This window comes from Leuciscus leuciscus, assembly GCF_965113295.1.
Source record: "Leuciscus leuciscus genome assembly, chromosome: 4".
Classification (NCBI taxonomy): domain Eukaryota; kingdom Metazoa; phylum Chordata; class Actinopteri; order Cypriniformes; family Leuciscidae; genus Leuciscus; species Leuciscus leuciscus.
This window is the reverse complement of record NC_138728.1, coordinates 7,765,747-7,780,288: the sequence shown is the minus strand read 5'-3', so window position 1 is coordinate 7,780,288 and position 14,542 is coordinate 7,765,747. Positions and strand designations below refer to the sequence as shown.

The following is a 14,542-nucleotide window of genomic DNA, read 5'->3' as shown; positions in this document are numbered from 1 at the left end:
ATTACCATCTAACATACATAGCTAATTATTATTATTAGTTATTAGTTATTATTATTATTATTATTAAGATTTAGAAATACACCCAGGGGGTACACTATGATAAACAGCAAAAATAAATAAGTAAAATCAAAAGATAGAAAAAAAACCCATCTTTTTTCCGTGTGACGTGATCTCCGCGTCCACGCTTAGAATCGTATCCGCAGATTCGACATTTTTATAAAACGCACAAAGCTTGTACCAATTAAAACAAGTTTCTTTGAGGTTTTAAGACCATATAATAATTGAAAACTACTATTGTATTTCAATCACGTACTTTGTGTTAAACTGGAAACACAACGGTAGACACGCTTATAATAGTGAATTGCATATTCGTATATTCAGATAGATTTCCGTAGTTTGTTTTCAGGCGGGACTGTAAGTTACCTCAGCTCACATCAAAACAAAATGATACAAATTCAGACTTTCTAAAAGTGCCCATTATATTTTTAACTCGAGCAATAGATATCACGAAAGGTTGTAGAAAAATACGGCAGTAGTGTCAGTGTTCATAGCGCATAAAGTGCGATTTTATTCTCTCTTTTTGCACTAAATAATGGACAGACCTTCCAGGTGCGTATTAACGTTACATAACGTTTAATGAGTTAATCCATGCTTTAGATTAGTGTTGTCTTGTCACTTTCCATACGTGCCTGCTTCTGTATGACAGCTGTTGGTCTTTGTTTTTCGTAATTACCTGTTAACTTACTTCCTGATATTTTCATAATCAATCACCGTGAGTTAAAACATCTGGAAAGTCAGTGTCCTCTTTGATGCAAACTGTGTTTTCTACCTGTCATCAGAAGTAGGAAAGCTGTTAACTACGCAGTCTTCCAAGACGATGATGGTGAGACATCTGATTTGCTTTAAGGATATCACTTTAAAATCACTTAGAACCTATAAAGATGTTTACATGATTTATGTGACAGATGAGGACTTTACCTGTGTGAAACCTCCTCCCAAAAAAGCTCGAACGGCTGTTTCGGAGAGCAACCACAAGACAACAAGTGCATCTCCAAATGAAGTTGTTGATCCCTCCAGCTCAGGAAGCAGCAAGAGGTTACAAAAAGCATTTTTGCCTTTTCAAAACACATTTCACGCACAGAAAAGTATTAATGTACCACTGAGTGTATGTAATGACTCCATTGACCCTTTACTGTTGTGTTATTTCAGGATGTCTCTGGATGATAAACTTTATGACAGAGATTTGGAGACAGCTCTAACATTGTCATTGCTAAACTCTCCAAGGACACAAGATGGAGAGCCTACAACCAAAACAGGTTAATATTCTGCTGGTCTAAGTACTAATTTCCCTCATTCATGAAGTGCAAAGTTGTATTTTACTGTTATTTATTGTCTTCTTGTGTTCTGCAGATGATTGTGACGTGTCTCACCCTGCTCAATGTTCTCCACCTGTTCTGATACACTGCAGTGCTGATGGCAGCCATTTAGGTAACAACAAATAATTTTGTCTTTTTACTGGTCACAAACTGATTATCTCTTCTCTTATATATTTTTATGATTATTTGTACATATTTATGCAGCTTGATTCGACATTTCCATGCAAAAACCTTTGTCTATTCTCTAAACAAAACTCTGCGCTTGATTTTGTACAGTAGGTGACAGTCATCCCCATCCACATTCTCCTCCTGTGCTGTCAAATTGTTGCATTGATGGTGGAAGTTTAGGTAATGCAGGTTTGTTATTATGCAGATATGAACTTTTGATGTTAACAAAATTGAAATTTCAAAGTGTAAAAATCAGTGTGTCAGAAAACTGCATCTTTGGGGCTGACAAAAAGAGAACAAATGTTACATTTTCTATGAATGTGTGCCTCTGTGTTTATTATTGTCTTTGTTCTCAGGGCTGAATTTGATCAGCATGGATGCCTCCCCTCCCAAAGTTTCCAAACAGACTGATGCCTCAGAAAAGCAGAGAAAACCTGGGAAAACCAGAGATGAGGACTACAAGCTGCAAAACACACCAGGTAATCTGAGGACCTTCACAATCTTAATTAATGAGGCCATATTATGTATTTATGTCTAATAGAGCATGTTTTCATGCTTGAAAAAAAAAATCACATGTTTGACATTGTTGTATCACCTCTTTTTTCAGTCTGTCAGTAACACTCTGTCTAGTTCCTGTCTTTATGAAGCCCTCCTTCTGAAAAGCACAATGTGCTGTGATTGGTCGATTGAACCAATGTGTTGTGATTGGTTAACCACTTCGAGTGTTTTTGGGAAAATGTCACACTCCTTGACTGCGAGTTTAAACACACTACTAACTAACTGAACCAGGCCTCGTCCCTTTATTTTGCGTATGCTTTGGGCAGGAATTATTTAAATGAGCAATATTGTGACCTTTTTCATGCTCAAACAGCAACATTACACCATAAAGAAAGTTAAACATGTTAAAAAGCATAATAGAGACAATTTTTAAAGTCATATGGACCTGGACTGGCTTCTACTGCATATGTTTTCAGTGTTTTCATGATGAAATTTAATACTACTGATTCAAAATGTGGGCATTTATTTATGGTTGTTCCGGTTGCAGATTCGGAGAGTGATGCAGACTTCACTGAAGAAGATGAAAGTGAAGACGAGACATTCACGGCGAAGAAGATAAAGGTGGTGAAACTAAAGACAGAAAAAAAGGCATCCCCTCCCGTGAAGGAAAAGAAAGACAAGAAGCCCACGAAAGCCTCAAAAGCTAAAACCTCAGGTACTTTTGTTACTTAAGAGTGTGTTCACACTTGTAGTTAATTTCTCTTGGTTCTTTTGGTCTGGACCAAAAGAGAAAATTATACATTTAGTCCTGGTTCACACTGTCATTTTTAACACCGAAACTAAAGGTACAAAACATCAAAAATGCTTTTATGACGTATATTTTGTGACAAAACTTATGGTCATTTTTAACACTGAACTTAAAAATACAAAATTATGATGAGAAAAAAAGGTATGCTTGAGTATTCTGTCCTTTCTAGGGGTCACATCTTGTGACATCAGGTTATATTTCTGTCGAACTGTACTGTACCAGAGTTCGTTTGGATGAGGAGCGAGACCCACCTTTTCATGGGTCTCAGTCCACTTGTCTGGTGCGCACCAGGGTTCGGCAGCGTTCACAGTCATTCAAATGAACCGCACTAAAAGAACAATCGCACCAGAGTTCATTTTAATTGAACCAAACCTGCCAAGCTGTGAACACCCTACATTTTACCGTCCGATGCAAGACATTCCACATAACATCTCTCTCTTTCTGACAGCTCCCAGCCCAGCGATCTGTCGGAGTCCAGCTGCTCCTGTGTCTGGACTGAAGAACACGCCAAAAACTCCACCTATCTCTAAACCTGCTCTCTGCTCCAGTCCTGCCGGGGGCAAATTGCCTAAGTGGAATCCCCCTGGTGAGACTACAGGCTGAAATCATCAATGCAAAGTTGTCAATTTTGACTGCCAAAAACTGAAAGAGTGCTGTATTTGTGGTCCTGTTGTAAATTCTAACTCCATTTTCAGGTCTGGTTGGCCGGAGTCCCGGTGCGTCTCAGAATGCACCTATGAAGTCTCCTGGACAGGGGCTGCGTTTAGGACTTTCCCGTCTGGCTCGAATCAAACCCCTTCACCACAATGCTGCTGTGAACTAAACAGACTAGTTTTAAAGAAAATATATAATGAGAACCTGCACATCTTTAGGTTTCCATGGCAGAAAAAAAAAAAAAATGGTAAGAAGTCTATTTTCAAAGTACTGAAATTTGTCCAGAATTTTAAGGTCTTTCATCCCTTACTTACTGTAATATGTAGGGAATAAATTATTTTTTGTTTATCAGTGTAATATTTTTAAATGTCTTTTGTGTGGTGTGTTTTAGCTCTGTAAATATGCACTTTTTGATAAACATTAAAGACTGTGTAATATGCTAAAATCTGAATTTGCACCTCACTCGTTTTCATTCACTCACTGAAGTGATATATATATAATAGTGGACTAATGTAGGGAATAGTGAATGAGGGTATGGGGGTGATTTCAGAAACAGCGCCTGTCTTAAGTGAACACTCAAGCCATGTCTCCCTCTAGTTGCCAAAACAAGCCATGAATGAAGGAGAGGGGAACAATAGAGAAGCTGTCCTTGCCACAGTTATCTGGGGTGGAGCTTTACTTTTGTAAAGCTTCTTTGAAACATTATAAATGGGCCATTCTACAGAATTGGAAAGCATTTAAGTATTCAAATTTGAGATGTTGACTAAGATCCTTCTATTTTCTATTGAACAATAATATTTAAAAAAAACTAAATATATATATATATATATAAAATCATCATTTATTGGGTACTTTCAATTGGGAGGTGGCTGTCCCGAACCCTAACCCCTAAATTTCAACTTGTGAAAATGATATTGAAATATTTTTTTCCATTGTTGTTTTTAAAAATATCTTTTTGATTTATTTTCTCTTTTGGTAGACGTCACTAGTACCAAACACCTTTTTTCTGCAAGTAAGCAAACCTTTTTGGGTGTAATTACATTAAATTTTGTTTTTATGTGTGTACAACTGTTCAGAACTGTGCTAGGTTACCATGTGCTGGCTATCATCTTTGAACTAGGCTCAAAAGTATCTTAAATTCTCACTACCGAAACAGTCACTACCAAAACATGTCAGTTTTCGGTTGTGACATCATGTTTTTTTTTGATAAAATTTAGTTTTTATGCAAGTATAAATGTTCAGAACTGTGCAAGGTAATCATCTTTGAACTAGGCTCAAAAGTATCTTAAATTGTTACTACTGAACAGTCATGACCAAAACATGCCATATTTTTTTTGGTAGTGACAAAAGGGAACACATAATCATTTATTTGGGGGAAATAAACAAAATGTTTGTAGAGTGATGCAAATCATTAGTATCTTAGTATGTTTTAGTATGCAAGTTAAAATTCTGTAAAGTGATGTGGTCGCTACTAAAACATTACTGTCACTACAGAAAATGTGCCGTCACGACCAAAACATGGATGTTTTGTCTAAAATAAAGTATACTGAATTATCAACTAAGATGTTATTATAGCATTGGTTCAATGTATATTCAAACTAATGAATCCTTAACTTTGAAATCAGTATGATTAACTTAATGCCTTTTTCAAAGATAAATTGGGTTCAAAATACAACAAATCTTATAAATTACACTAGAAATATTGTCAAAATTGTAATTGTTATTCAGAGAAAACCTGTGAAAACCTTTTTTTTTTTAAATAGCAAAAAATATATTTACAAGGTAGATGTAAACAAAATATTAATAGGTCAGTATAAGCCTTATTAAATTATTTATTATTGTGTTTCGGTAGCGACAAATCTGGGGAGAGGAAAAATATTCCAAAACTTTCTGAAAACACAATGATAATTAACTGCACAATTACTAGAAATGTGTACCTTGGATATTATACAATTTGCAAACATACAAAATATGCAAATCTGACTTTGAACCAGTTCTGTAGAATGGCCCATATATTAAATGTGCTATGCAAATAAAACTGAAAACCAGCTCACCCAGCACTTCGTTTTCAGACGAACTGCCAACAGAAACTTGAGAGTTTGTTAAATAGCCTGTGTAAATTGTTAAAGTCTTGTTTGCAGAGGCAGGGTGTTTCTTCATAAATGAATGTTAAAATACTATAAGTCAACTCTTTCTAAGTAAGTCTTTCAGTGCTGCAGGTTTTGTGTAGGTTTTGTGAATACTGAAACTGCAACTGGTGATGATCTCTTTGGGAATACTCTCACTATGTGCCTATTGTGACTTAGAATAAAATATCTGACTTTGGTGAACTTTATGTGGGTTCATCTCAATTTCATTTGACATAAAATGGTTATTGGTGTAACAAGTGCTGTCTGGAATCATTAAGGCTAAATCAAAATTAATCAAAAACATTACATTTTTAAGGTTTTACTGAATAATATGATTGCGGTTCAGAAAGTTTGGTAAAGTTAATATTTTCCAAGCTGTACCCGGTGTTTACCAGGATTCAATGTCCTGGTCTCCTCTTTCCTAATTACTTCCCAAGAAAAATGTGATCATGTTAGAGTGATAAAGATCAAGGTAAACAAAAAAACACTCAGCAAACATTGGTGTCACAAAATCTAACAGTTCAACATGGGACAGTGCCCACAGACTAACTGGTACTAGAAGAAGGATAACATCTTGACAGCTAACAAACTGTGATTTTGCTGTTCTGATCATCATGAGAATTACCTGTGTGAAGAGTTTGTTTCCAGTCTTGTCTGTCGCTGTGGTGTTTCTCTATATGAGTTCTGTCAAGTGGGAAATCCAAACTCAAGAAAAGCAGCTTCACCAAGTCCAGCAGAATTTCTCGTTACACAGCGCACTTCTCCTCAACAAGCTGGACAAACTGGAGGCTCATTTATACGCTGTTGGTGAGTTTCTGTAATCAAATTTGACAAAAATAAGTTTTGTTCACCTGTTCTACATGTTACCCTTTAAGCACTCTTTAAAGATGGCATGAAATTAAAATTGACCCTATCTATCTATCTATCTATCTATCTATCTATCTATCTATCTATCTATCTATCTATCTATCTATCTATCTATCTATCTATCTATCTATCTATCTATCTATCTATCTATCTATCTATCTATCTATCTATCTATCTATCTATCTGTCTGTCTGTCTATCTGTCTGTCTGTCTGTCTGTCTGTCTGTGTCTGTCATAATCTTATAGGTTAGTTCACCAATTTTTTTTAATTGTTATTAATTACTCACCCTCATGTCCTTGGAACACAAATGAAGATCTTTTAAATTAAATTATAAAAAAATAATAATAATTAAACAGCTGTTACTAGGTCACGAATATGACTGGGATATCTATTTTTAAACATCTTTTTAGAAACAAGATGGTAAACATTTTTCAAAAGTATTAAATTCGTGAGAAAAAAAAGCACTGAGTTCAACTTTAGTTTTACATGCACAACATCACTATTTTGAAGAAACATGGACAGTTTGTATTTAATGTCATTTGAAGTAGACAATGGTTTTAAAATAGATAAAACAACAGAAATCTGTTAATATGAGCTTTAAGGTTTCAACTTCGCTGGTTTACCAGAGTAAAAAGTTCTAATGAATTTTATTGACTTACACAAACATTTTTGCAGAAGAGAAAAGCCTCAAAGTGAGAAATGAGAAGAAACCAGTGAAGAAGCCAGTGAAGAAGCTGTTTCCAAACTCATATCTCTTCAAGCAATGGACTGTGGAACTTTCTGAGGACGACCAGAGGAAGGCTGAAGATCTCTTTCAGAAATACGGCTATAATGCCTTCCTCAGTGACCAGATGCCTCTGGACCGGGAGCTGCCGGACACTCGAGACCACAGGTGAGTTTCAGCCGTTCATGGAAACGCTCTGACGTTCTTGATGGATTCATCAATTTTCTTTTTGTCATTGTTCTGTAGATGCATTGGCCGTGAATATCCGCACAATCTGCCTACCATCAGCGTGGTACTGATTTTTCTGGATGAGGCTCTGTCTGTCATTCAAAGAGCCATTTGCAGCATCATCAACAGAACTCCAGCCCACCTGCTCAAAGAGATCATACTGGTGGACGACCACAGCAGAAATGGTTTGTTTCTCTCAAAACCTCATCAAATCCTATAGTTACAGATGCATATTATATACAAACTGAGCTAGTCATTCTGGATGTATGTCTTCCACAGAAGAGCTGAAGACACAGCTGAATGTTTATGTCAGCTCCATCAATGAGAAGCACCCAGGCCTGGTGAAGATGGTGACCCATCCAGAGCAGAAAGGCCTGTCCCAGGCCAGAATCTCAGGCTGGGAGACTGCCACCGGAGATGTGGTTGCCATCTTGGACGCCCACATTGAGGTCCATGTCCAATGGTGTGAAACTGCTCAGCTGGCTTCAGTATCTGGCAATAAAATCAATATTTGCTCAGCTAGATGATATTAAAACAAAATTGCATAACTGATGCGAAGCAGTGTTTTAGTATTATTTTCAAATGAGTAATTTCCTAATATTTTGAATTAGCTTTTAGTATTAGTAGTAATTGTTATGTTTATATTTCATTGTATTTCAGCTCTAATTCAATTACCGAAAAATATTGGAATAGCTTTAAATGTAGTTAACAATGACAACACTTGTGAACAACCACCACAGACACATGAACATTATAACAGTGTAATAATGAAATCACATTCTCAAGTACTCTCTCACTTTTAGGGCGGAGCCTCTGCTTGCACGTATCCAGGCTGATCGCACACTGGTCCTGAGCCCAGTGTTTGACAGAGTGAATTACTATGACTTGGAAGTGACAAACTATCCTGCCTATGCTCATGGTTTTGACTGGGCTCTCTGGTGCATGTACGTGGCTTTCCCACAGAAGTGGTACGATCAGAAAGACCCTTCACAGCCAGGAAAGTGAGTGTGTGTTGTGCAATATTGTGTTTAAGATGTGACTCCGTATTAAAGAGACCATTTGATGCATCCTCTTCTCCCGTAGTTGTAATATAGCCTTCCCTTGCGAAGGCCTAAACTTATACCTATTTTTTGTCCAGAAAGCTTATATCAGTTTATTTTGATGCAATTTTTTTTTGCAGCTTTTTTGTTATTTTATATTTTATTTACCTTTAAATTACTAGATTTGATTAGTAAATAATCAAGCACATTCTTTCAACTTAGAGATAGACACGATGACATACTTGATTGTAATGTAAACTGTAATGCCAAGTTAAAGATAGAATAAATAGATAAAAATGGTTGTGTTTGATTAGATAAATTTTTCTGTGATTTTAAATCAGTAGCTTTAGCTTATTTAAACTTTAAGCAACGAGGACGTAGTGTTTTGAATAGCCTAACCTATGTAGTATTATTACTATTTTTTTTATACTTAATTTGTTTAATTTGGTCATTTATGAATACAAATAGACTGAACATTTCTATAACTATTTTCTTTATTTACAAGATTTAAATCTTATTTTTAATCTTATATGATCTATTTAGATGTATATTATTATTATTATTATTATTATTCACCTATAGGCCTATATATCATTTAAAAAGCATGTCACTGAATGCCACATAACACATTTGATTTGACTGGATAGTTGAAATATCATTATCATTGTTTCCAAGGAGCAAAAAAGCCATGTAAATAGAAATAATATTTATGAGAGTTAAATAAACAAATTAGAAATTTGACATTAAAATAATTATCTGCATTGTAAATGTGTTCAAATCAAAACCACTTTGTGGCACAATATAATAATAATAATAATTTGTTACATTTATATAGCGCTTTTTCTGAGACCTCAAAGCGCTTTACATAGAAGGGGGGAATCTCCTCAACCACCACCAATGTGCAGCATCCACTTGGATGATGCGACGGCAGCCATATTGCGCCAGAACGCTCACCACACACCAGCTTACTGGTGGAGAGGAGACAGTGATGAAGCCAATCAGTATATGGGGATGATTAGGAGGCCATGATGGACAGAGGCCAAGGGGCAAATTTGGCCAGGATGCCGGGGTTACACCCCTACTCTTTTTCGAAGGACATCCTGGGATTTTTAATGACCACAGAGAGTCAGGACCTCGGTTTAACGTCTCATCCGAAGGACGGTGCTCTTTTGGCAGTATAGTGTCCCGGTCACTACACTGGGGTGTTAGGACCCACACAGACCACAGGGTGAGCGCCCCCTGCTGGCCTCACTAACACCTCTTCCAGCAGCAACCTGGTTTTTCCCAGGAGGTCTCCCATCCAGGTACTAACCAGGCTCAGCCCTGCTTAGCTTCAGTGGGCAACCAGTCTTGGGCTACAGGGTGATATGGCTGCTGGAAATATCTGTGCAGTCTGCATTGTGACTGATAAAAACACATTGGCCCCGTCATATGACCCCCCATTAATTTTAATGGGAATTTCATGTACGTACGTGTGTGTGTGTGTGTATGCAATGCATGTGAGTGTGTTCTGTATTGGGGATATTCTATAGTCTCGTGCCTTAATTTGTGTGTGTTTGTTATTTTTTCCCCGCATTCCATTCATTCCTATGGGGGGTCAAATTGACCCGCGAGGGAAGGATTTGTTACTTTTTTATTACAATCAGATAAACTCCTCGAATCCAGTACATTTTTTGTTTGTGTGTATTCCAAGTTCAAGTGCGACAAAAGTACTAAGGTTTTGGACCATTCTGAAGAACACTCAATTTTAAATTAAATTAATAAAATAAAATAAAAATAATTTCAGGTCAAAATAACCCGAGGAGAGGATGAGGGTTAATGTTTTCCTTTTCCTTTAGTGTGTAACCTATCTGTTACACGCTTGAGGTGTTGGCCAATCACAGCGCAGTGGGTCAGCTGGCCAACCAGAGCACTCTGGGCTTTTCGAAAGGAGGAGCTTTGTAGAAATCAGTATGTCATACAGAGTGGGAATAGAGAGATGGCAATAATGTACATTATATGAAAATGTTTTTTTGAACATTAAAGGATGTTAACTATTCTAGTACACCCAATAAACACAATATTTACCTTTTAAAGTGTCACCATATAGCCTCTTTAGGTTCTTGTTGTATGAAAGCTGTTTCACACTGGCAATCGTTCTGTTGAGCTGATGTTGCTATATTGTGCTCTATTAAATCCGTTCTCTCCGCCTGTTCTCCAGGAGTCCCTCTGTAATGGGAATACTTGTGGTTGATCGTCTGTTCTTTGGTGAGATTGGGACTCTGGATGGAGGGATGCAGGTGTACGGAGGAGAGAATGTTGAATTAGGAATACGGGTAAAGCACATGATCATTCTACTGAATTATATTATATTAAACACTATATATTATACTATATTCAGTGTTGATTTTTCTCGGCTCAGGTGTGGCTGTGTGGAGGAAGTATAGAGATTGTTCCCTGCTCTAAAGTTGCTCACATTGAAAGGGCACACAAACCCTACGCGCCTGACCTTAGTGGTGTAATGAAGAGAAATGCCCTCAGAGTGGCAGAAGTTTGGATGGACGAATACAAGAAAAATGTCCACATCGCCTGGGGTGTCCCCATACAGGTAGATCTAATGAAAAGATTCAGCCACACAAATACTGGATATTCAAGACCAGTTCTAGGAGTCTTGATGTGTTGATTTTGTCAGGTTCGGTTTGAGACCGTTAAAGTAAACCGAGAGGTGTGACTAAAGGTTTGAAATGTTAAATTGTTTTGGCTCTTCATTAGATTTATGATCTGTTCTCTCCTTTTCCCACAGAACCATGGGATAGACATCGGTGATGTTTCAGAGAGAAAGAGACTGAAAGAGAGGCTGAAATGCAAACCATTCAAATGGTATCTGGAAAATGTCTATACAGCGTTAAATCCAAGGAATGATTTCCTAGGTTATGGAGTGGTGAGTGACATATGGTTCACTATGACTCAAGATAATTTTATATAAGAGAGGTTTAATATAATGTCCTTATTATCTCTATCACACAGCTTATTAATGATCTGCAAACAAGTTTATGTTTGGATAAGGGGCCATCTGAGGAGAACACTCCCATTTTATATCCATGTCATTTCTTTTCCCCACAGGTATAATCTCTTCTCTTCTCTTCTCTTCTCTTCTCTTCTCTTCTCTTCTCTTCTCTTCTCTTCTCTTCTCTTCTCTTCTCTTCTCTTCTCTTCTCTTCTCTTCTCTTCTCTTCTCTTCTCTTCTCTTCTCTGTATTTTTTAGGAATATTTGACACACTTTAGTCTCATCTTACACAGGTATTTTACTATACAGCAAGTGGTGAGATACTTGCTCATCCCCTGCCGACCCTTTTACACGATCGGAAGCGCTGTTTAATTGATCCCGGCTCAGGCAGGTTTCCAGAGCTGTCCTGGTGTTCAGACACTGAAAAACCAAAACACATGTACTGGGACTTCAAACAGGTGAACAAACCCCAAATACTGAGAGGTTACTGTGGTATATCACAATCTGAATATTGCATGAAAATGTTTTCTTCATCTTGTTTGATTTTTAGGGACAGGCCATACAGAACAGAGACACCAAACGCTGTCTGGAGATCGGCGCTGAGCAGAACGTAAAAAACGTTTTTATTCAGGAATGCAGAAACCAGCACTGGAAGATACAACATGTAATTCAGGATTTATGAAACTCAAGATATAATCAATTTAGATAAACGCAGCTGAAATGCTGGATCACGTTAAGAAACATCACAGAAAGTGTTATAAAATAACGTAAATGCAGCTATGAAAAATTTGAACTGAGAGAAATTAGATGCTAAAATGGCACAAAAATATCATTTGGCTGATGAGAAAGTAAAAATATAATTGATACTCGGAAAGAGGATTTAAGAGAAAAATAATGATTTTCACCATTCAAATAGAAATCGCAATAAATGACAAAATAATTAGCTCGATGGTGTTTTAAGCCCCGAATGGCTCCTTAGAGGCAGCTAACCCTACCCTCAACCTTAAACCTACCCATCCCCTCGCTGCCTGGAAGGCGCCGTTGGGGGCATAAAACACCAAACACCAAATAATTAGCAAAATAAGTTGCACAGCCCTAAATAAAACGCTTAACTATATAAAGATAAAAAATTGTCTTATCTGTTTACCTAGTATCTGTTTACTTGCATGTCATGTGAGATTTGTGAACATGCAAATGTGCTGTTAAATTATTGAAATATTAATTTAAATCCTCAGGGTGACACATCATATAATTAATTTACATATAAGAGATTCAGAAATAAATTCATAAAGGTTTGGAACAACTTGAGGGTGAGTAAATGACAGAATTTCCATTTATGGGTGAACTATCCTGACTCGATCCGTTCTGTGCATGTCTCTGGACCAGAGTAGACTTAGCATTAGAATTAGATATTAGACATGCTTCATAACACAGTCATGTTAAAAACATCAATGTAGTCACTCATCCATAAACATTATTAGATCCTTTGGCATGATGACAAGTTCCATCATTCCGCTTATGCGTCGTCAACCTACGCCTTTGTTATTGTAAGAGGTTAGCGACCCCTAGCGATGAAAAAAAAATTACATAATTGTAGCTTTAAGTGAACGCCAGAGCCCGTCTACGGAGAGCCTGTCCACTCCCTATTAAGCCCTATTGTACCGAATTTTGGTTGTAGTACCACCAGAGTTCCACTGGGGGCGCTTGCCATGAGTGCAAAATGAATGGGAGTCAATGGGGCTAGACGGCTAAATTTGTCTCTTTCACCCGATTGCCGTTGAGAAATCTCAGATGTGATTGTAGATTTTGCAAGTTCAACATGGGTTTTAGGTCGAAAGTTGAATGAACGAGTACTTATGTCGTTTTGATTTCTTACAGGTTGAGTTGTTGTTGCCCATAACACGCTAGCATTCTGCTAATGACGTCAGCATTCTGACGTCACTGACATTTTGAAAGACTTTTTTAAAGCAAATAAGTGACTCTAAAAAATCTAACACCCAGCAATGTGTAATTTCTTTGCATCTCCTTTCGAATACAACATTCAAATTACTAGACAAAAAATTATATCCTGAGAAAAGTGGATTTTGAGGGGTATACCGCCATTGACCTCCATTCATTCTGCACTCGTCCTGTGAGCGCCCTCATATGGAATCAGAGTGGAACTGCAACCAGTTCAAAAGCCGGAAGTGTAGTGAGAGTGAAACTCAAGATATAATCAATTTAGATAAACGCAGCTGAAATGCTGGATCACATTGAGAAACATCACAGAAAGTGTTATAAAATAACGTGAATGCAGCTATGAAAAATTTTATCTCAATGAAATTAGATGCTAAAATGGCACAAAAATATAATTTGGCTGATGAGAAAGTAAAAATATAATTGATACTCGGAAAGAGGATTTAATAGAAAATAATGATTTTCACCGTTCAAATAGAAATTAATTAATGACAAAATAATTTGCAAAATAAGAAGTCGCACAGCCCTAAATAAAACGCTTAACTCTATAAAGATACAAATTTGTCTTATCTGTTTACCTAGTATCTGTTTACTTGCATGTCATGTGAGATTTGTGAACATGCGAATATGCTGTTAAATTATTGCAATATTAATTTAAATCCTCAGGGTGACACATCATATAATTAATTTACATATAAGAGATTCAGCTGACAAATAAGTTTGAGAACACCTGATACAGAGAAAGTAAACTTTACATATAGTTAACAGAAACTTTACTAAATTAATGATAACCCCCCTAGTAAGTCCTTTTCTACTTGGATAAATAAGTGTCTGTTTCAGTTTTTCAGAAGTAAATTTATATGTAAATATATGTGAATTAAGCTTGTTTGATCTCCTCTCGCTTTAGAGAGTCATTCTGTTGAGACCCCCACCCAGTTGAGCTCTAGTTAATATCAAGTGTTCAAAACTCCTCCGCTCACAGGAGCTCCTGCTGTTTTGAGTTCCACCTAGACAGTGACATCGAGTGTTAGACCATCTTGGGTTGAGTAGGTCGGGCCTCCTCTCGCTCAGAGAGTCGTTCTGCTGATGCCTTCGCTCACCTGAGCT

At 37.0% G+C, this 14,542-nt stretch overlaps 1 protein-coding gene and 1 pseudogene across 2 annotated transcripts; both read left to right on the top strand.

Moving 5' to 3' along the window:
• Positions 1–276: 276 nt before the first annotated feature.
• On the top strand, positions 277–3,955 carry rad51ap1 (RAD51 associated protein 1). Its single transcript, XM_082168066.1, has 10 exons — positions 277–609; positions 840–883; positions 966–1,095; positions 1,210–1,316; positions 1,411–1,488; positions 1,653–1,724; positions 1,901–2,023; positions 2,590–2,757; positions 3,299–3,436; positions 3,546–3,955. The coding sequence occupies exons 1-10, from the start codon at positions 593–595 to the stop codon at positions 3,671–3,673; spliced, it is 1,005 nt and encodes a 334-aa protein (XP_082024192.1). The 5' UTR covers positions 277–592; the 3' UTR covers positions 3,674–3,955.
• Positions 3,956–4,086: 131 nt separating this feature from the next.
• Positions 4,087–13,091, top strand: LOC309497743 (putative polypeptide N-acetylgalactosaminyltransferase 8; annotated as a pseudogene). The gene is made up of 10 exons (XR_014211779.1): positions 4,087–6,440; positions 7,177–7,393; positions 7,472–7,638; positions 7,733–7,916; positions 8,257–8,454; positions 10,694–11,080; positions 11,276–11,413; positions 11,500–11,595; positions 11,773–11,937; positions 12,030–13,091. The product of XR_014211779.1 is annotated as a putative polypeptide N-acetylgalactosaminyltransferase 8 (transcript).
• Positions 13,092–14,542: the final 1,451 nt, after the last annotated feature.